Here is a 21308-nt window from a genome sequence, read left to right as displayed (position 1 = left end):
TAAAAACATGCAGCTGTAGACTAAACAACTTAGCCTACTGGCTTGTTGAGGCTTGTTTCAGACGGACTGCATTCTAAACTGAACGGCTTCATTAATTGCACTTAATTCTACTAACAATGGAGTAATGACCTTTAAATACAGAAACAACACAGCTTAACTAACAAGCTCTAGATTTAGAAAATAACTAGCAGTGTTCACTGTGTCTGATGAATGTTTGCTGATGGCCAGCTGTTTGGTTGGTTTCTTTACGGCCCCTTCATTCACTGCTGGGATCATTACACTTCGGTGTGTTTTGCTGTGTAGCAGTGTGCAAAACAGTGAAAACTGAGTGATCTCCTGTTGCTTCCAACTTTCTCTGATCATTTTATTGTGGTTAAAATCATATCACACTCCTACCTCCACAGCTCTGAGGTATTTCTCCATAAACACTATTGTATAAGTGGTATTTATGGTTTATTAAATGATTAGCACACTGACTAAAGACAAATTACACAAAGTTAGTAAATTCAAATCCAAATGTTTTTAAATTCAGCTGCACCCTTTTTTAAAATTTTTACCAGTGTCATCTGCTCTGCTGGTGTCATTGGACTCTCCGATGTCTCCCATGGGCTCCAGCTCTTTGACAAAGTTGGAGGGAAAAATGCCTGATTTACCGTTCAAGGTGCCGCTCCACCAGCCCTCTTCTACCTGTGCACATGTCAAATAAAGCAATCAGTCCTGATTGTGTAGAGAGATTGAGAGGTTCAGTCAGAACATTCTGATGCCATGAGGGCAACAAGAAAGGTCCAAAGGAAAAGTGAAAAACTTTTCCCACAGCACAACCACTGACATCTCTCACTTGCCAAAACGTGTCTGCACTGCAAAACCATAACATTCATGTAACACTACACCTATACACAAGGAAGCAGTTAGACTAAAAAATATCTTCAATGGGGCCTGGTGTCTGTGAAGGTTCTCAGTCATCCAGGTCCTCGTAGTCAAAGGAGCTTGCAAAGAAAAGCGTCTGGACTTCTTTAAGTTACTTGAAGACGTTTCACCTCTCACTGTGAGCAACCATCTTTGAACAGAGGCGGTGGTTTACGACACCAACTCTCTGCCATCTATAATCCAGTTTTGAGATCCCTTCCCAGACGCCTTAACGCCCACTCACATCCTGGGCCATCTGATCCCAGGAATTCGCATGATAAGGTGGGGCCAGGTTTCACAATGAACTCACCCGAAACTCTGGCTGATTGGGACCCACACCCAGTTTCACACCTTGGCTCAGGCGATTAGAGGATCATCAGGGGGTCCTTTTGTCCCTCTGTGGGGGGATACTCCCACTAGGTTTATATCTGGGACTCTCCATCATTTGACCTTAGAACTGAAGAAGCTTCTCGGATGAGAGGTGAAACGTCTTCAAGTAACTTAAAGAAGTCCAGACGCTTTTCTTTGCAAGCTCCTTTGACAATGGGGCCTGGTTTTTCACAGTACCTCTTCAGTGATCTCTACGATGTTTCCAACTTTCAGCTCCAGCTCGTCTTCGTTCTGCGGTTGATACTCAAATAGCACCTTGCACTGTCTCTTCTTAGGCTCTGAGAAGAAGAAGAAAAAAAGCAGACCTGCGTTTGCTGTTTGTAAACCTGCATGTCTGCAACGTAAAAGTAAGCGATGCAGGAAAGCAACAAAGGCATGGATCCAGCCAGTGGGATGGCCTTTAATGAAAAGCTCGCTCATAAGAAACTCTTCTACAAGGTGATCATACAGCATGAAGTAGCCCCGCCCTATTGATCAAGCAGAGCTGTGCAGAATATTCAAAGAATATGGATATTCACATAGGTCATTTAGTGAAATGTTTTTAATCAACCTTAGAATTCTCATTTTTTTCCTAGAAAATATCACTTCTAATAGAAAGGTGCTGCTAGTAGCATTAGCCTTTATTTAATAAACGAATGGTTTAACCAACTTACTGACAGTATGCAACATTTTAGAGTTTAAATTACCGTTTATGATTACACATTTAACTGTCTTTTAAGATACCAAGTAATCATTGATTCAAATAGTCCAGTACATTGGCCAATATTTTATATGAGACTATCCTCATAACGGTTGTATTTGTTTGTTCTGCTTTTATTTACTTGTTTACACTCTTGCCCAACTGTCTTCTGTGTTTGTGACATCATTTATATGTTATAAATGCGGCTCAGCAAACAGCCAATATTGGCTAATAACAACCAACCATGGATAAAGAAATCAGTCAAGCTCATATGAATTTGTGTTCTTGGCATCACAAAAAGTATCAAAACTATAAAGCCCAAAGACTGTATATCAAAGACAATGTAGCAACTGTGACCTCACACACTGGGTTTTATTTTTTAAAGCTGGAGCCTTCTCCATCTTCTCCAGGCGTGACAAGGGGAGGATCATACTGAGAACTGAGAACCCAAAGGATATGGCACACTCAGCTAGTCAACTCAATCAGAAGGTGGGTCTATCCTATTCTCTACCACATTACTTTCTGACCTCGTGCTCTCCCTGCCTGCTCTGTGTAGCTCGATGTGGTTGGACACTGAATAATATCATGAATTCAGTTAGGCCATGCATGCCATCTCCCTCTGGCTCATATGTCGTTACACTGAGTTCACTGTGGTTGCAGAGCAGGACAAGGACTACAAGCAGCACAATATAAACTCCAACAACATAAACAACCCTCTGTCACAAAAAGAACCCAAAGAATACAGATTTATTTTCTATTACAGTTTTTCAATTTATAATAAATCAAAATCGGAATAAGAACAAAAAAGTGGAAATAGATTGAGCTCTACGCTTGTTTCTAATTCATTTTAATTCACCACTCAGTAAATGAAACCTTGATGGGTCAGCTGGCACAAGCATTTCAGCTTTACTTAAACTACTTCAAGGTTTTCAATATCAGTGTCTCAGGGCCTTTTTGAAAGAATGACCTAAACAGGTGGATGCATCGACGCAGTCTCTTCTTAGTGCTCTGAGGCTGCCTTTACCTGCCTGTAACATAGAGCTGGGCGATAGAACGATAACGATATGTATCGCGATATGACTTTTACTCGATAGAGAAATTAAGCTATCGCCGCTCTTGTCCTCTTAAAAAAAAGGTCAGCCGATCCAAATTAAGTAGCGCAGAGCCGAACCATCAGCGTCACGTCGCGTGACTTGTTACGTACAGCACAAGTGCCAAGCCGCACGTGTGTTTGTTTGGGAAGCAGCCAGCGGGTAATGGAGCCAGCGCGTAATGGAGGAAATGAGTGTGCCGACTAGAAAAATCAACCGAGCGTGACCGAAGAGAAAACAGATGATGGTTCCAATGCCGGAGAGATTGTCGAACGGAAGAGCCAAAGAAGTTCCGTAGTGTGAAGGTATTTCGGCTATTTCATGTCTGACAAAAAACAGAGTAGCGTGCACTGTAAATTGTGCCGAAAGCAAGTCTGGAAATACAATAAACTGGTGCATGCGTCACACTGTGCGCCACGTTATTGTTTCGGTGAAATGAATTTCTACAATACTGTTACTGTTAATTCTACTCTCTGCAGTGTTTAAATGCTTACTTATACACACAGTTACTGTCCCTCCACACATACGACTCTGTTCTGCTTCTATGCCCCAGCTTGGTTTACTTTTTCCCACCGAGGCTTCTAGACTTCTGATTGGCCAACATTTCTGCACGGTTAGGAATCTAGCGCCACCTGCTGCTTTGGCATGTTCATAGCAGCGTTTTCCTTCATTTCTGCCTTTATGTGTGGACGGGATTATTTTTTAAAACAAAAACGGAAAATCTCCGTTTTCAAAAATACCCGTGTACGTGTGGACGTAGCCTCAGTCTCTGACTGGAAGCGCTAATTCGTCATTCGGCTTTTGTCAGACTAAAGTAACAGTTAAAACTGTTTGAAAAACTAAGCTATACAACAAGGAGAGATTGAGAATTTCCTTTTAGTTCTCAGTTTATTTGATACTGACAAAAGTTAGTCAGTTTTGTCTGTTCTTCTGCAAAACAAACTAAGATTTATTTTTAGAATTAATACTTTGTTTCTAAGTGGAATTGACAATTTAGTAGTCTGTTTCATTTGTTCTATTTTGAAACTTAAACGCTTTAGCGGCTGCCTTTTGTGTAGTTTGCAATATTTGCCTTTATTTATCTGAAAAAGTCTCATGTTCCTTAAGTACATCTACCCTGTTGAACTTATTATGGGAAATAAATATTTAAATAAAAACAAGCTGCTGATTATTTCACATTTTACTTGTGAGCAACGGCACATTTAAATCTTACAAATATAGTTATTTGGCTTATATCGTGATAGATATCGTTATCGCCTGAAATGAAAAAAACATATCGTGATATGAAAAAATCTCATATCGCCCAGCTCTACTGTAACATGGACACTTTGAGCTCTCCACTCAGAAGAATAGATAGATACATGCAGAAGACAAAGATCTGTATTCAGTTAAAGACCTCTGAGCGAAACGAGACACGGTGAAGATGTGGAACGTACAGCTGAAATAATAAAAGGAAGCATCAACTTCTCTTAACCTGCCAGATGCTACATGAACAAGTTTTACCAGAAGTCCACGTCCTGGACACCAAGCACTTTAAAGTCTCATTCCCTCCAAACATTCAAACACCAAACTCGGGCTCCTTACTCTTTGAAGCTGCGGGCACTGGTGGCTGGAAGGCACCGGTCGGGATGCCAAGAGTGCTTATTCTCTGGACCAGGCCGGCCACGTTCCCCACCTTCTCTCTCTTCTGAGGCTGCTCTTCCTTTGGCTCATCTGCTGTTTGACTGCCCTCTTTAGGGTCCTTTTTCAGTTCCTATGAATACATATACAAACACATACATACATACATATATACATAAATGAGTAACAATCACACACCAGGCAGCTGGTAGTAAGTGGGAAGCATTTCTTCACACCAAGTTTAAGCAATAATCTAGTACTTCACTACTTAGAGATCAACAAACTGAAGCCATTTTGTAGGTGTCTGCTTATGAATTTTACAACAATCCACTGTTTATTAAACGGAACTTCTTGAGCTTTTCTTCATTTCCTGTTACATAAATGTTGTTACGTTGGTAGACATTGTTGTTGTAGATGGCCAAAGTTTCAAATAATGAGGTCCGCATATGAACAAGTAAATCCTGTGAGACAAGACCTCAGGTCAAACACATAGTTTCACACAGTTTTTTTTCCTGCTATTGGAAGCAGGCATTGCTAATATGATCTCCTCACAGATGTGCCACCCATGTTCTATTCAAATCAGTTTACAACTTTACAAGGAGCAGCCATCAGGAAAAAAAAATATGAAGGAAGTAGGGCTGCTCAATTAATCAAATTTTAATCTAAATTACGATCTCGGCTTTCAACGATCATTAAAAATGACTGAGCCGATTATTAGCACCTCCCTCGTGCTTTACTCTCGCGCTGCTCCGTGTGGCAAATCAAGCGCGCCTCTCTGCGTTTCGAACACACATCACAACAATAAAGAGGACTCGAGGGAAGCTCGGAAAGCTAAGTAGAAGTTATTTAGAGAGAATAGGATAATGGCTGCTAAAGAAAGAATGCCGTTGGTTGAAAAGAGAGATAAAACGACTTCAGTGGTGTGGAAACATTATGGGTTTGCAGAGTCAGACGTGGATTAAGTAGACATAGTGTGTAAACTTTGCTACGGTGTCGTGGCTGCACCATGGAGCAACACTACAAATTGACATACCTCAATGTCAGTTTGATGCAATTGTGCATTGTGTGGCTACACAGCTTGCCATGATGTTTGGTTATTTGTATGCATAAATATTATGCAGTAATATATGCTGCCATCTTCTGTTTCAGTCCATTATTACACTCTTAAATCCTACTACTTATTCCTGCATCTTATGTGATTTTACAAAGCTTCAAACGATTTTGAGAGAGAGAGAGAGAGAGAGAGAGAGAGAGAGAGAGAGAGAGAGAGAGAATCAAATGGAAATGTACTCATGGCCAAGATTTTATTTACTAAAATAGAAGTTTAAAATCTGAACTCAATGGAATTCTCTTAATTTCTTTTCTTCTCCTTCTTACTGCAGCAAAAAAAAAAAAAAAAAAAAAAAATTTCACAGTTTGGCCATTTAAACAGCTTCTGAATGTGTTCTGAAAAACTCTCAACATACAGAACCCATGGATGTGAGCCACGCAGGATGAAAGCGGCTGAGACAGTTCCAGTGTCACCGAAAGGGACAATAAGACATTAGGTTCCATTAGGTGGAAATAAAAGAAGAAAAAAAACAAACAAAAAACAGTGTGTCAGTTTCACACAACATAAGGGGAACTGAAACGTAATCTAAAATGTTCAACGTGAAACCATAAGTATGGAAACCAGTATCAGCCTGCAAAGTAAGACTGTACTACTTACAGCTGAATGTAGCAATTGCTAATGATCCCAACCACGCCACACAGTCGGGCTATAAAACAGCTGCCACATTCTGCCTGCCTGGGAAATTCCCTGACAACAGCACGAAGTCCCGGTCACACCTTCACTAAATACTGTCACGAGTGCACAGATGAAGGGACACTAGCCAGCATGCTGAGTAACATTGCTTAGAGTTTTCAATGTATTGTACCATTTATCGCAAGAAGTACTGAGGTGTAAACTGGTAACGAGTCAGAACGTTTTAACAACAACTGCAGATCATCACCAAACAACTACTACTACACCAACAACAAATGCACCAACAAAGACTTTTGTTTTACTAAAGCATACTGAATCTCTGATCCACCTCTTAGTGTGTGTACAGGTGGCATTATTTCAAATGACAGCATCTGGGCCTTAAAACTGAAGCCAGCATAGAAACGCAGAGAGGAGGTAGCGGATCCAAAAGCAGCTCAATTCCCAAACACTTAGTAAAGTTAAAACTTTAAAGCATTAAAAAGCAGGGCACCAGTCACAGCTTCTCTATATAATCGAGTCTGTGCATGAAGTATGTCAGGCCAGTTGATTGTGCAGCAAATACAAACAGAGGACTAAATTATTGCAAAATTTGACTCTGCGCTGCGGTTGATGAAAACAATTCTGTTTTTCCTCTTCTCTCTTGGTGCTTAAATTTGAACCAATGAGTCTTTCACAGAAAAACCCCCGCAACAGAAGCTTAAGTGTGATCACACTTTTAAAGTTCATCAAAGCTTCAATGCACCAACTTCCCACATTTAACATAAATGAAAGCAACTTAACTGTTCGGAGGAGTTTGGACTGTCCTTGGTGGGACTGATCTGGAGACCGCCACCCCACAGGACTTTAAAGCTGTGCTGGTTAAAGAGTGAACAGTTCACCACATGCTTCCTGGTGCACAGACACTCACTTTACTATTCTGCAGAAGAGGAAGCCCAGCTGTGTGTCTGCCTCAAAATATATATACATTTTTAAAAAAGTTTCAGCTCCAGCAAGCTGAGATATGACAAATGGAAGAAATGAACACGATGTACGCTGCTTCAACAACACCTCTCCTCTGACCTCTGCTGAGAACTTAAAATATTTGACCTCACACAGCCAGAGTATTAATTTGAGGGGTTTTTTTTTTTTTTTTTTTTACATTCACTGTATGAACAAACATCTTCCTCCAGCAAAATCAGCCATCCAAGCAGCTGTCTCTGTGCACTTTCGTCTACTCAACAACTCTTACAGATGCTGCACTGAGTGCACAAGTTTGAATTTATTTAGGATTTTTTCTAATCCACAAAGGGTCACAATTATTGGGTGGCTGTGGCTCAGGAGGTAGACAATCAAATCAGAAGGTCGATGGTTTGATCTCCGGCTCCCATAGTCTTGCATGGCCAAGTATACTTCAAAATACTAAACCCTAGGTTGTCCCAATCAATCATTGTGTGAGTGCATGTGTCAATTCAAGGACACATCCGGGCTTAAAAGGAAGTGCTGGTATAAATGTGTGAATGGGTGAATGAAGCATGTAGCAGAAATCGAGTAGAGAGTAGAAAAGTGCTATAAAAGTACAGTCCATTCAACATTATACATAGATTTGGTAATATGCATACATCCACACAAATATTTAGTTTGACCAAAGGCTTTTGCTAAGCATCAAGTTTCTGACACAATTCTGGCTGGATATCTGAGCACTCTCCTTGGCTGCACTCAATTAAATTGGAGGCCTGGACCCCAATTTGTAAGTATAGGACGCAAATGTTGAAAAAGGTTGAGGTCGGGGCCTTGGGAAGATGATTCCAGAAACCAGTTTTGACATGCGTTTGGAATCATTGATGTGTTGGAATGTCCCAGTTATGTACAAGTTTCAACCACCCCTCTGTTAATTTCAAGCAAAGTTGAAGAATTGGAAGGTAGTCCTCCATTATTCCATCCACTCTGTGCAAAGCAAAACAGTCCGAGAGCATAATCCTACCACCTCCATGCTTGACAGTAAGTACAGTGTTCTTAGGTCTGAAACCCTCCTATCATTGTTTCCAAATAGCTCAATCTTTGTCCTGTCTGAATATAAAACATTTCTCGAGAAGGCATTTGTCTGTCTATGTGGGAAATTGCAAATTGTTGATTTTGGAGTAGAGTCTTCCTTCCTGGATGGCAACCCTCAGCCCATGGCTATGAAAAGCTTACTCAATATGCAAACCAATTTCCTCTCATCTGAGGATGACAGTTTTCCAAAGTCAACAAGAAGACCCAAACAAACATTTACTTATGTCCAGTTGTGTCCAACGGATAATCTTGCAGTTGTTAGAAAATGCCTTTGAAATGGCTGTCCAAAAGCCCCAACCTCAATCCTATTGAATATTCCTATGCCACCAAACCAACCAATTTAAATGAACTGCGTTAATTTTTCCCAAAACGTGTAGTCAAATATCCAACCAGCATTGTGTCAAAAGCTTGCCGATGGCATCTGATCAAGTTGCAACTTGCAAAGGGACATTAAACCAAATATTACTGGGATTTAAGTATATATTTGACCCTCTGCAATAAATAAATTCTAAGCTGTGAACCCACTGCGAAGGTCATTGAAAGCCCAAAATTTCCATGGCATTCATGCCTGTGATGAGTGTACATAGAATTTTGAACTTTAATTCTCAGCTGTAGACTGTCAACAAATATTTTACATTTCCTTATACAATTGACTTAAAAACAAAAATAATGCATAGATTGATTTTAACTAGAAAAGAATTTCCTGATTGTGAAATTCATAGATTATGGTAACATTTTAAAAAGAAAAAAAAGGAATCAATGAGTCTATTTGTTGTAAGTAATCGTTTTTGTGTCAGGAAAACAGTGTTTTTAATCTATGAGCTGAATTTAAATGACTTTCAGCTCATTATCAGACAGTCTTAACGCATTTATCCAAAATGAAACCATTGCTATCAGTAAATGTTACAGACACTTGTGACCATAATTGACTGTCAATAAGTCCTTCCCAATGAAGACAATGAGTTTCAAAAAAGTTAATACTGCGAGAAGCTGCCAACAGATAGGTATCAGCTAGCTAGTACAATGTAACCTAAAAGTCTGAGACCATACAGTTGTATTCCATTTACAAAAACACAAACACTTTCAGAGCCTGAAACATTTAAACCAGTAAAACCAGGAGAAAGTGAATAACTGGAAGAGAGAAGCTTCCAAACCCTTCACTACCCATACACAAAAAATGATCAATTACAAAATTCCTTAAAGCATTCCCATTATTGTGAGAGTCTTTCATTTAGCCAACTTCCTTACCATGCCTCAGTTTCACATCCCTCCGATCACACAAGTATGACTCCAATTAAAGGGAGGAGGAAGAAGAAATGCAATAAGTCATACCACTGTTATGTCATAAGGAGCAAAGTTCAACAGCCAGCAGGCTCCATAGAGGATTAAATACCTGAGCACAGTGACTAGACCAGGCTGATTAGCAGATTACCTATCACTACATTAGAGCTGGGCGATAGAACGATAACGATATGTATCGCGATAGACCTCGCTGCTCTTGTCCTCTTAAAAAAATAAAATAAAAAAATAAAAAAAGGTCAGCCAATCCAAATTAAGTAGCGCAGAGCCGAAACAATCACAGCCGCAGCGTCACGTCGCGTGACTTGTTACGTACAGCACAAGTGCCAAGCCGCACGTTTGTTTGTTTGGGAAGCAGCCAGCGGGTAATGGAGCCAGCGCGTAATGGAGGAAATGAGTGTGCCGACTAGAAAAATCAACCGAGCGTGACCGAAGAGAAAACAGATGATGGTTCCAATGCCGGAGAGATTGTCGAACGGAAGAGCCAAAGAAGTTCCGTAGTGTGAAGGTATTTCGGCTATTTCATGTCTGACAAAAAACAGAGTAGCGTGCACTGTAAATTGTGCCGAAAGCAAGTCTGGAAATACAATAAACTGGTGCATGCGTCACATTGTGCGCCACGTTATTGTTTCGGTGAAATGAATTTCTACAATACTGTTACTGTTAATTCTACTCTCTGCAGTGTTTAAATGCTTACATATACACACAGTTACTGTCCCTCCACACATATGACTCTGTTCTGCTTCTATGCCCCAGCTTTGTTTGCTTTTTCCCACCGAGGCTTCTAGACTTCTGATTGGCCAACATTTCTGCACGGTTAGGAATCCAGCTCCACCTGCTGCTTTGGCATGTTCATAGCAGCGTTTTCCTTCATTTCTGCCTTTATGTGTGGACGGGATTATTTTTTAAAACGAAAACAAAAAATCTCCGTTTTCAAAAATACCCGTGTACGTAGCCTCAGTCTCTGACTGGAAGCGCTAATTCGTCATTCGGCTTTTGTCAGACTGAAGTAACTGTTAAAACTGTTTGAAAAGCTAAGCTATACAGCAAGGAGAGATTGAGAATTTGCTTTTAGTTCTCAGTTTATTTGATATTGACAAAAGTCAGTTTTGTCTGTTCTTCTGTAAAACAAACTAAGATTTATTTTTAGAATTAATATTTTGTTTCTAAGTGGAATTGACAGTTTAGTCTGTTTCGTTTGTTCTATTTTGAAACTTAAACGCTTTAGCGGCTGCCTTTTGTGTAGTTTGCAATATTTGCCTTTATTTATCTGAAAAAGTCTCATGTTCCTTAAGTACATCTACCCTGTTGAACTTATTATGGGAAATAAATATTTAAATAAAAACAAGCTGCTGATTATTTCACATTTTACTTGTGAGCAATGGCACATTTAAATCTTACAAATATAGTTATTTGGCTTATATCGTGATAGATATCGTTATCGCCTGAAATGAAAAAAACATATCGTGATATGAAAAAAATCTCATATCGCCCAGCTCTACACTACATAGGATTGTGTGATGGTGGGGAGAGGAGAGAAGAGGGCAGCAGTTCAGGGACTCATTTTCAGTGCATTAGCTGTGCAGAAGGAGAAGCAGTCAGATGCAGACAGCACGAATAAGTAATAAAAGGTGAGTGAGCTACATTAAAACCACAGAGCTGACTGACGGCTAATCCACAGCTGTGAATTAGCTGTGTGTGAATGTGTGAATGACTGAATGTAGTGTAAAGCGCTTTGGGGTCCATAGGGACTAAGTAAAGTGCTATACAAATACAGGCCATTTACTACTAGTAGCAGCATCACCCAAATCCAACAGCAAAAGGTTGACCACTAGCATTAATCAACCAATTTAAGCCCTCGCTAAATCAGAGGCCACTTTCATCGTTCACAGTCCAAGCTCATTCATAATGACAAGCCACAATAGGAAATTCTCTATTGGAAACCAACTGTATCCGGGCTGATCACCCTAATTTGATTCAGCAATGTAAAGTGTGCCAAAAATTGGCTCAAAAAGCAAGTTATCCCAATACATAGTAGGTGGGCAGAAAACAATACTCTTGGCTCTCCAACCATTCTTTAAACGCCTCTGAGTTTATCTTTGCCAAAATGCCAGAAAGTTGCTGTGCTATCAAATGCACTAAGCAGCACTTGTTTATTGGTGGCTGTAAATTCATTGGCTCATTCAAACTGTGGGAATGATTTACCCGACCACTGGAGAAATACTCAGTGAGCTTTACTATTATCATGCGACATTAATGTAATAAATTAACATTAGTGGAACTTTCCAGACACTACACTGTGAAAACCCAAGTCAAAAAAATGTAAGATCATTATGTGGCAATTTGTTTAAGCTATCTATGTAGCACTTTTGCTTTATTTCTATATTAAAATGTCTAGTTTTACTGCATTACGAAGCATCTTTATAGCCAAGTTTTAGCCTCCATGGAGAGTCCCTGGCCCCATTAGCAGTTGTATGATGGGTACATTTTGTAATTTATTATTTACCTTAAGATAATTTTGATCCTGTCAAAAGGCTTAAAGGCAAGGGAGAGCCGTTTAGAGTTACAGGATTGCTAGTGGAGGCCCAGATAACAGTTAGCTGTTCACTAGACAACTTAACTGTGTTCGACCCATTGGCAATATCTTAGAAATATTATGGCTACATACTATTTTATATTGCAGTATTACAACTATCTGATAAACACCACTAATTAACAGACAAGTATTGTTGTGTTACAGAAACGGTTTGGAAAATGGTTGAGGCTGGAAAAAACTGGTTACATTGTATCTTTTATATACAGGTTATACTGTGTTATCAGTGTGTGCTTTAGATTTGAAGTAGTGTTTACGCTTTAAGAATGACTTTGCAATTGGCAGTTCCTACATTTCACTGTTAAAGCAGCACAAAATTATCTCTCAAAGAAAGGTCATCATAGACCGGACACAGCTCTGCAGACGACAGTTTAATAACCAGTTTCACTCCAGAAAAGGAAAAAAAAAGTCAACACCCCAATCCCGATACTGCTCCTCTGCATTTGTTTCTATATCAGATTGTTTGGTGACAGACTGAAGTACTACTCAGTCTTATTTTTATCTTTTCATCTAAAAAGGAACCTTTGTAAGGGTTACAAATCTTTAAATTAGTATTGCAGTGTCGATACCAATGCTTTCAGCTCAGTGGTATCTGTTCCTTAGAGGCTAAGGCCAGACACATAAGGTACAACAACAACAAACTTTTTTATAGAGCACATTTAAAAACCAGCGGTATACCAAAGTGCTTAACATAAGAGACAGAGAAGTAACACGAGAAGACAGAGGTGCTTTTAAATACAAGATACCTCACATCCAATGTTCCCTCTAAGCTGTGCACGTGCACAATTGCACACTGCTGGCACGGTCTCTGCGCACAGAAAATCTGCATTGCGCACAAAAAAAAAGAAAAAAATTTTTTTTAACCTGAATTGAAATTAAAACTTAAACAATTCTGTTTTGCAGTGTTAGTCAGTAAGTGACTGGCTGCTCCCGTATGGGATAACAACGATGCCAACTTATCCCATAGTCCAGGCAATAATGCGATTCACATTCGTATATATGCAGCTAATCAACGTCGTTGACAAGCTATGACAGCGTCCTTATGTGCCGACACCAGTGTTTTAGCTAGCAAAGCAGTGTGGCTGATGTGAAGTGAAGCCACGTTAATGACAACGTGTACAACCATTAGATATGTGAGCAGGACAGACGGAACAACTGACGGAAAAAGTGTGGACTTTATACCAGTTTTTAAATTGTGTTGATAGGCTACGTAAAACCAGAGTTATGATAAAAATATATGCAATGTTTGGTTTGCTTCCTGAATACTATCGTTGTTTATATTTGCGGGAAGAAACAGTAAAAACAGCGTTTTATAAGGAAAGCGCTTGAAAGCGCTTGAAAGCACTCGCCGCCTGTGAGCAAAAACAAAACCAAAAAACCCCCACCCTTTCCTATTGGTCGAAAAATGTATCATGTCGCCCAATCAAAAAATGATATGCCAACATGGCATTTAGTTGTTTAGGAAAGGGGGGGAGTTTTAGGAGTGACGGCGGTGTTTTGAGATGTGAGCGATTTACGACGTTTAGCGCAAATCTTGTGTTGTTAGTGTGTAGTGTGGTCAATAGTTTTGTTGTGTGTGTCAGAACAATGAGGCGACTACTGAATATTACAGGTGTTACAGGAGTGATACATCTCCTGTTGTCAGGCCTGCAGGTATCAGGTTGTTCTCCTTTATCTCATAGTGGACAGAAATTATTTTTGAAGTGGCACAAATAATTTGTGTGGCATCAAATTTGATGCAGAACACCTGATTGTTCTGTAAATAGTTTTAAATGTTTATTTAAAAAACCGCCTTGGCTGCATTTTTAGATAAACAGCTGCAAAAAAACTTCGTAATTTGCATAACTCAGTTACTTTGTTGAAGAAGTAACTATATAATTAATTGCCCAACATTGGTTATTACAGAGTTACATGACGCTCTCCCAGACCACAGACTCATACTCATAATACAAGTCAGGGCTTTATAAAAAAGAAAAAAAAAGAAAGAAAGTTGTGTTTTCAAAATTGGAGTTGAAGTGTTTTTTTTTTTGTTTTTTTGTTTTTTTTTAAACTTCCAATAGTGTTAACATTAGTGGTGCAATGGATCACGGTTGATCCGTAATCCGAACCGATCCCACTCCACGGTTCGGTACGCACGTGATCCGAAGATTCGAAAAAGAAGAAAAAAAAGTATGTGTATGGTGCGTGTGGTGGGTCTGTCAAGCGATAGTTATGGCCAGCGCTAGCGGTCTAAGTGGAGGAGCAGAGGCGTTTGCGGTATTTAAGCAGCCCTTTGCTGCCCAATCCGACCGGGCTAAAGCTATTACAAAAGCTATTGGGGTGTTTAGCTGCAGATGGAAGGCTGTATTCCGTTGTGCAAAACAAGGGGCTTAAGCTATGATGAACGTGCTTATGCCATGCGTTTGTGTTCGCGTCCACTTTAGTGGCAAGATCCAAGCATGTATGAGCTAGAAAAGATTTAAGTCGTGGCTGAACTGTCCCAGGCATCTACTGTTGCCCCAACTACTACAAATGGGTGGACCTCCAGGGCAACGGAAAGCTACGTGACCGTGACAACTCATTATATCACAGCAGAGTGCGATATAATGAGCGGTATGTATTATTATAGGGTCTACCTTACAATATAAAGTGCCTAGAGGCGACTGTTGTTGTGATTTGGCGCTTTATAAATAAAATTGAATTGAATTGAGTGGTAGATACAAAGACCTGTACTGCCCTATATTGTACCATAATTTATTTTTTTTTATAAGTGCGTGGAATGAGTCTTGAGTTGAATGTTTTTAACAGGCAAAAAATACTTCAATAAGTAAATAAGTAAATGTTAAATTTTTGTCTTTTTTCGCTGATCCAAAAATGTATCCGATCCGTGACTTAAAACCGTGATCCGATCTGAACCGAGAGATTTTTGATCCGTTGCACCACTAGTTAACATACTACACAGGTCATGAACAAGATTTTTTTTTAATTTTCATTGTAAGTGGGCTAAAGCAGTTAATTAAAAGTAGTCTATCATAAATGCTGTAATTTGATTATTTTAATAAACCACGTAACTTGGATGGATTCAATGCTGGCGTGACCACAGTGCACATGTCTGCTGTTGCTCACAGTGGTCCAAGGGACCGCTCAGGGAGTTTGTGTGTTCGCTCAGACACATGAAAAATTAGAGGGAACATTGCTCATGTCTCTAAAATAATCCATCAAAATGATACCAGGTCAAGTTACCCCTTTAAACCTTTATTCCAATAAAAAGGTTCTGCTTTTCCAAAACACAAATCTAACTTCGCAAAAGGAATTCTGTAAACACTTTCTGATCTTTAGTTCTATCCTTTCTATTCTAAAATGTTTACATCATTCATCAAAGTAATATTAACTAGAAAAATTAGCATTTCCTGCGAAAATGCAGTGTGGATGCTTTAAAGCTGAAGCTGTATGCAAAAACTAGCTGAAAAGGCTGAAAAGTTGCAGAAATTGTAAAAACTTTGCAGAAGCAAAGGAACTTTGCTAAAATGGAATAACTTAGCAGAACTGCAATATCTTAGAGGAAACATAATACTTGGCAGAAATACAATAGCATACCAGAACTTAGCAGAAATATTGTAACTTACCAGAAACATGATAACTTCTCAAAAATACAAGAATTTAGGAGAAATAATATAAGATAACAGAAAGAATGTATTTAGCCAAAAATACTTAAGCATTACAGAAACACTATGATTTAGAAAAATAGTACAACAGAGCAGAAATACTGTGATTTACCAGAGACACTGTGTTGAACTATGAATATTGTAATTTTAAATCAATACTATGTTTCAGCACAAATACTATAATTTGACAGAAATACTATAATTTGGCAGAAATACCATGTTTCAGCACAAATACTCTGGTTTAGCACAAATATTATAACATAGCAGAAATACAATTATATAGCAGAAATGCTATATTTAGAAAGAAAAATATAGTATAGTAGAAATAGTATGATTTAGCAGAAATACTACAATATAGCATAATAACAATGATTTAGAACAAATACTATGATTGAACAGAATAGTAATAACTTAAGTGAAAATACTGGAAAATGTAAGATGACAAGCTGAAAAAAAAACGGAACATGGTTAAGTTCCCTCAAAACTAATTGTTATTCACCTGTGAAAAAAAAATAAAGAAATAAAAATAAATTTAAAAAACAAGAAGGAACAGCCAACAGATACACACAAAATCAAATATGTATACACAAATGCACAGAGAGAGAGACACACACAGAGGGTCTATGCCAGTCAACCAGTCTGAATATATTATATTTTTTCCAACAATGAGATGCTGCCCTAAAGAGGGTCTCTCTCTCTCTCTCTCTCTCTCTCTCTCTCTCTCTCTCTCTCACACACACACACAAGATCCAATTCAGTCAACCAGTCTAAATATATTGAATTTGAATCTTACAATGAGATCATCCCATAAAAAGGGTTTCTCTCTCTCTCTGTCACACACACACACACACACACACACACACACACACACACACACACACAGGGAGAGAGAAGCAAGTTTCATGCTCAGTCAAGCAGCCTGGGAGCTGCTCAATTTGAATCCACCAATCAGAGAGCCTGTGCACTTTTTCCCGCCAAAACAGGTGCACGCAGCACAAAGAGACACAGGATTTTTGCAGTCTATTTCTCGTAATGACGACTCCCCTCAAACAAATGACCATAATTTCCTAACCGTAGGGGCTAGAACGGTCATTCTTACACCGTTTTGTTCAGAAGAGATGGGGGAATCTTAAAGTGTTGACAATTTATCATTAAAATATGAATTATTAAAGATATTTGACTTCTAATGCACCATAACTGAGTAGAGCAAAGCAAAAACTGCCTTGACTTGCCCTCAAACAACGCTTTCTAACTCTAAATCTATTTGGAGTATCGATATCATTCTTTCACCGTAAGAGACAGCAGGCTTTGGTGAACAATCATGGAAATTTTCAGGTCTCTGTGGAAATCCATTAAAAAGATATGACGAGAGAAAAAAGTGGTTCATTTCCAGAGTTTGAAATCTGAAGAAATCTGAGCGAAGGACAAATTTCCTACTCTCAAACAAGTCTAACTCATTTCAGAACGGCAATAGGTGAGAAAAAAATTCTTGAATTGTGAGCGTCAGGAGTGTCTGAAGATATACTGGGACAAGCCTTATGTCTTAACTTTGCTTCGTTAAGGAGATATGACGATTGGAATATGCCTCTCATTACAGAAATCAAGCGGTGATTTTGAACAAGCTCTCCATTGACTTTCTATGGAGAGTTTTGCGACTTTGTGTTGGTCTGAGGAGATTTGCCAAAATTCTATAAATCCCACAACAATGATAGTGACATTTTCGGAAAGCCAGCAAAAATACCTACGTTTTGATGTATAATTTGTGGAAGTTGAGTGAAAATTGAGCAAGTAGCAAGAAGTTGTTCGGACATGAAGAGAAGACTGCAAAACCTTCAGTGGCACACTGGAAGCCAAGTGCATAGCAACCATAACTAGAAAAAATTGCATTTCCTGCGAAAATGCTGTGTGGATGCCTTACGCTGAAGATTTCTGCTGAAAAAAGCAGAAAAAGTTGAAAAAACAAAAAACATTGCCCTGAGCGAGATTCGAACCTGGCCTTTCTGATCTATAGGCGGCGTCTCACCTTACTGGACCAAACTGATTCTTACAAAGAAGAGGTGGAGAGACTGACAATTCTGGTGAAATTAGCAGAAGCTGCTTAGTATTGTGCTAATAAGAGGTGAAAAGGCTAAACATTTAGCAGAAAAGAGGTGAATCAGAAGAAGTTCTGCTGAAAAGAGGTAAAGAAGCAAAAAGATGAGTTGAAAAGAGGTGTAGAAGTGCTTGCTGAAGATGGCTGTATGTGTAATGACACACTGGAGAGTGTCAAGAAAGCAGAGCGCATGTGTAGCAACTGTCACAGGTAGGATTCGAAACTCTGCCCCCGGGTCTCACGGCAGCTGCCCTACCCTCTGAGCCAAATGAGTTCTGGTCTCAAGCAAATATATGATGAGAGAGAAAATGTGCACTGTGGAGCAGAAGCTCAAATTAGCAGAAAAGAGGTGAAGAGGAAGAACTTTGTTGTGAAATGAGGTAAAGAAACTGAAATTTGTGCTTAAAACAAGTGAAAAAGCTGAACTCTGAAATCCTGCTAAAACAGTAGTAGAGGCTGATATTTTTCAGCTACTCACTGAGCCAAACTGGTTCTCACGTAACTGAAAAAAGGTGGAAAAGCTTAAAATTCTAATGAAAACAGCAGAAGAGGCTAAGTGCACTGTGGAGCAGGAGCTCTAATTAGCAGAAAAGAGGTGAAGAGGAATAATTTCTGCTGAAAAGAGGTAAAGAAGCAAAAAGCCGAGTTGAAAAGAAGTGTAGAAGCAGAAGTGCTTGCTGAAGATGGCTGTATGTGTAATGACACACTGGAGAGTGTCAAGAAAGCAGAGCGCATGCAAGCAGTGAACATGTGTAGCAGCTGTCACAGGTAGGATTCGAACCTCTGCCACCGGGTCTCACGACAGATGCCCTACCCTCTGAGCCAAATGAGTTCTGGTCACAAGCAAAGATATGATGAGAGGGAAAATGTGCACTGTGGAGCAGCAGCTCAAATTAGCAGAAAAGAGGTGAAGAGGAAGAACTTTGTTGTGAAATGAGGTAAAGAAACTGAAATTTGTGCTTAAAACAAGTGAAAAAGCTGAACTCTGAAATCCTGCTAAAACAGCAGAAGAGGCTGATATTTTTCAGCTACTCATTGAGCCAAACTGGTTCTCACGTAACTGAAAAAAGGTGGAAAAGCTTAAAATTCTAATGAAAACAGCAGAAGAGGCTGAGTGCACTGTGGAACAGAAGCTCAAATTAGCAGAAAAGAGGTGAAAACAGCAGAAGAGGGTGAGATTTGTGCTGATAAGAGGTGAAACTGCGGAACCAATCAGAGGTACTGCTTCTGTCTGCTTCATCAGGCTGTGTACTTGTATGTATTTCTGCCATAGACTGTTAACCAGAATCTGAGGTCCATATTAGAAAAGCTGCTAAAATCATTAAACTTTGCAGAATTGTAATAAATTATCAATATGAATTACCGGTCTGTGATAGTGTATAAATTTGTAGTTAAAAAAAAAACATGTGGGCCAAGGTGGAATCGAACCCACGACCTCTGGTCTGAAGAGCGGTGTCATTACCAATCGCGCCACCTCTAAGGGGGCGGGCGCTTTGAAAAAAAGGGTGATGAGGAGTCAGAATTAGATCGCGGTGAGACGCGAAAAACGCCGTTTTTTGGAGTTACAAAACGTCGTGTAACTCAAAAACTAGGTGGGATAGAAGCATAATTCTTGCACTGGGTGAATCAGCGGACTTTGGTGTACTTTGACTGCGATTTACATAGCTCTTTGTATCTCCGTCGCGGAGATATGACGAGAGAAGAAACGGCTTCATTTTCGGAATTTGAAAAATGAGAGGAGGACAGATTTCCACCCCTCAAACAAGTCTAACTCATCTCAGAACGGTAATAGGTGAGAAAATAATTCTTGAATTGTGAGTGTCAGGAGTGTCTGAAGATATACAGGGACAAGCCTCATGTCTTAACTTTGCTTCGTTAAGGAGATATGACGATTTGAAAATGCCTTCAGTTTCAGTATTTCAGCTCTGAGTTTCACAACCTCCCCATAGACTTTGAATGGGGAGTTTTTAGACCATGTGTCACTTCGAGGCAAATTGTGAAAAAAACGTAACTCTCACAATAATTATAGTGACACTGTCTTAAAGCCAGCAAAAATACCTACGTTTTGATGTATAATTTGTGGAAGTTGAGTGGAAATTGAGCGAGTAGCAAGGAGTTGTTCAGACATGAAGAGAAAATTCAGAACGGACGAGTGTGCAGTGGGAGTTAATTGCATAGCAACCATAGCAACACATGTATTTTCTGAAAAATCACAAAGTTGTAACTGAAAACTTAAAGAGTCATTACATGAAAACGGTAACAGATATGAAAAAGCTGAATCACACAGGAATAGCCCAATCATCTGAGAACGTTTTAAAGTTTGAATGGAGTTTCTAGGTGAAAGTATGAGGAAGTAGTTAAGTTTCAAAGACAAGCAAGTTTTAGCAGAATTGTAGAAGTTTCCCATTCATTTCAATGGGACAAATTAAAGGAAAAAAGTGTAATATTTTAAAAAGTATAATAGTAATAAGTACCAAAAGATATAGCAGTCGAAAGCAGAAATAGCAGAACAGTTTAGAGTTTGAATGGTAAAAATCGGCTGAAAACTGAGGGAGTAGTTAAGCGGCAAAGAAACGGAGCAACTAGAATAATAAAGGATAAAGAATAAAGAGAAACAGGATCTCAATAGTGTGGATGCCTACGGCATCCACCCAACAACGCATGTATTTTGTGAAAAATCACAATTTTGCAACTGAAAACTTTAAGAGGCATAAAAGTAAAACGGTAAAAGATTTGAAAAAGCTGATTAATACCTGAATAGCCCAATAATTTGAGAACATTTTAAAGTTTGAATGCTTGTTCTACGTGAAAATATGAGGAAGTAGTTAAGTTTCGAAAACAAGCAAATTTTAGCAGAATTGCAGAAGTTTCCCATTCATTTCAATGGGACAAATTAAGCTTAATATTTTAAAAAGTATAATAGTGAAAAATACCAAAAGACATAGCACACATTAGCAGAAATAGCAGAATAGTTTAAAATTTGAACGGTGAAAATCGACTGAAAATTGTGGAAGTAGTTAAGTGCCAAAAAGTGTACGGAAGTCCCAAGAGGAACTCAATAGTGTGGATGCTTAAAGCATCCACACAAATATAAAGCACAAAAATTCTTCTGTGTAGCAGACTGCTATACTCTGATAATGCTCCCAGTTTCAATAGGATTATCACTAACAGTGTGATAGACAACACGGTTAGCTCTACTCCAACAAACAAGCTGCAATT

General features: G+C 39.1%; 1 protein-coding gene across 4 annotated transcripts in view; it reads right to left on the bottom strand.

The window, feature by feature from the left end:
• The window catches only part of cd2ap (CD2-associated protein), a 110204-nt gene that overhangs the window by 62498 nt on the left and 26398 nt on the right, over positions 1-21308 (bottom strand). For all 4 annotated transcript variants that reach the window (XM_085247056.1, XM_085247053.1, XM_085247054.1 and 1 more), the window contains exons 3-5: positions 4651-4819; positions 1474-1574; positions 558-687 (exon numbers count right to left, since the gene is read on the bottom strand). In XM_085247056.1, coding sequence (XP_085103182.1) covers positions 558-687; positions 1474-1574; positions 4651-4819 — 400 coding nt within the window. The remainder of the gene's footprint in view (positions 1-557; positions 688-1473; positions 1575-4650; positions 4820-21308) is intronic.

Source organism: Mchenga conophoros, linkage group LG15, assembly GCF_057382185.1.
Source record: "Mchenga conophoros isolate Kocher_MC1m ecotype Shallow Benthic linkage group LG15, M_conophoros_male_GT1.1, whole genome shotgun sequence".
In the NCBI taxonomy this organism is placed as follows: domain Eukaryota; kingdom Metazoa; phylum Chordata; class Actinopteri; order Cichliformes; family Cichlidae; genus Mchenga; species Mchenga conophoros.
The sequence above is the reverse complement of the archived record's forward strand: the minus strand, read 5'-3'. Positions and strand labels throughout refer to the sequence as shown.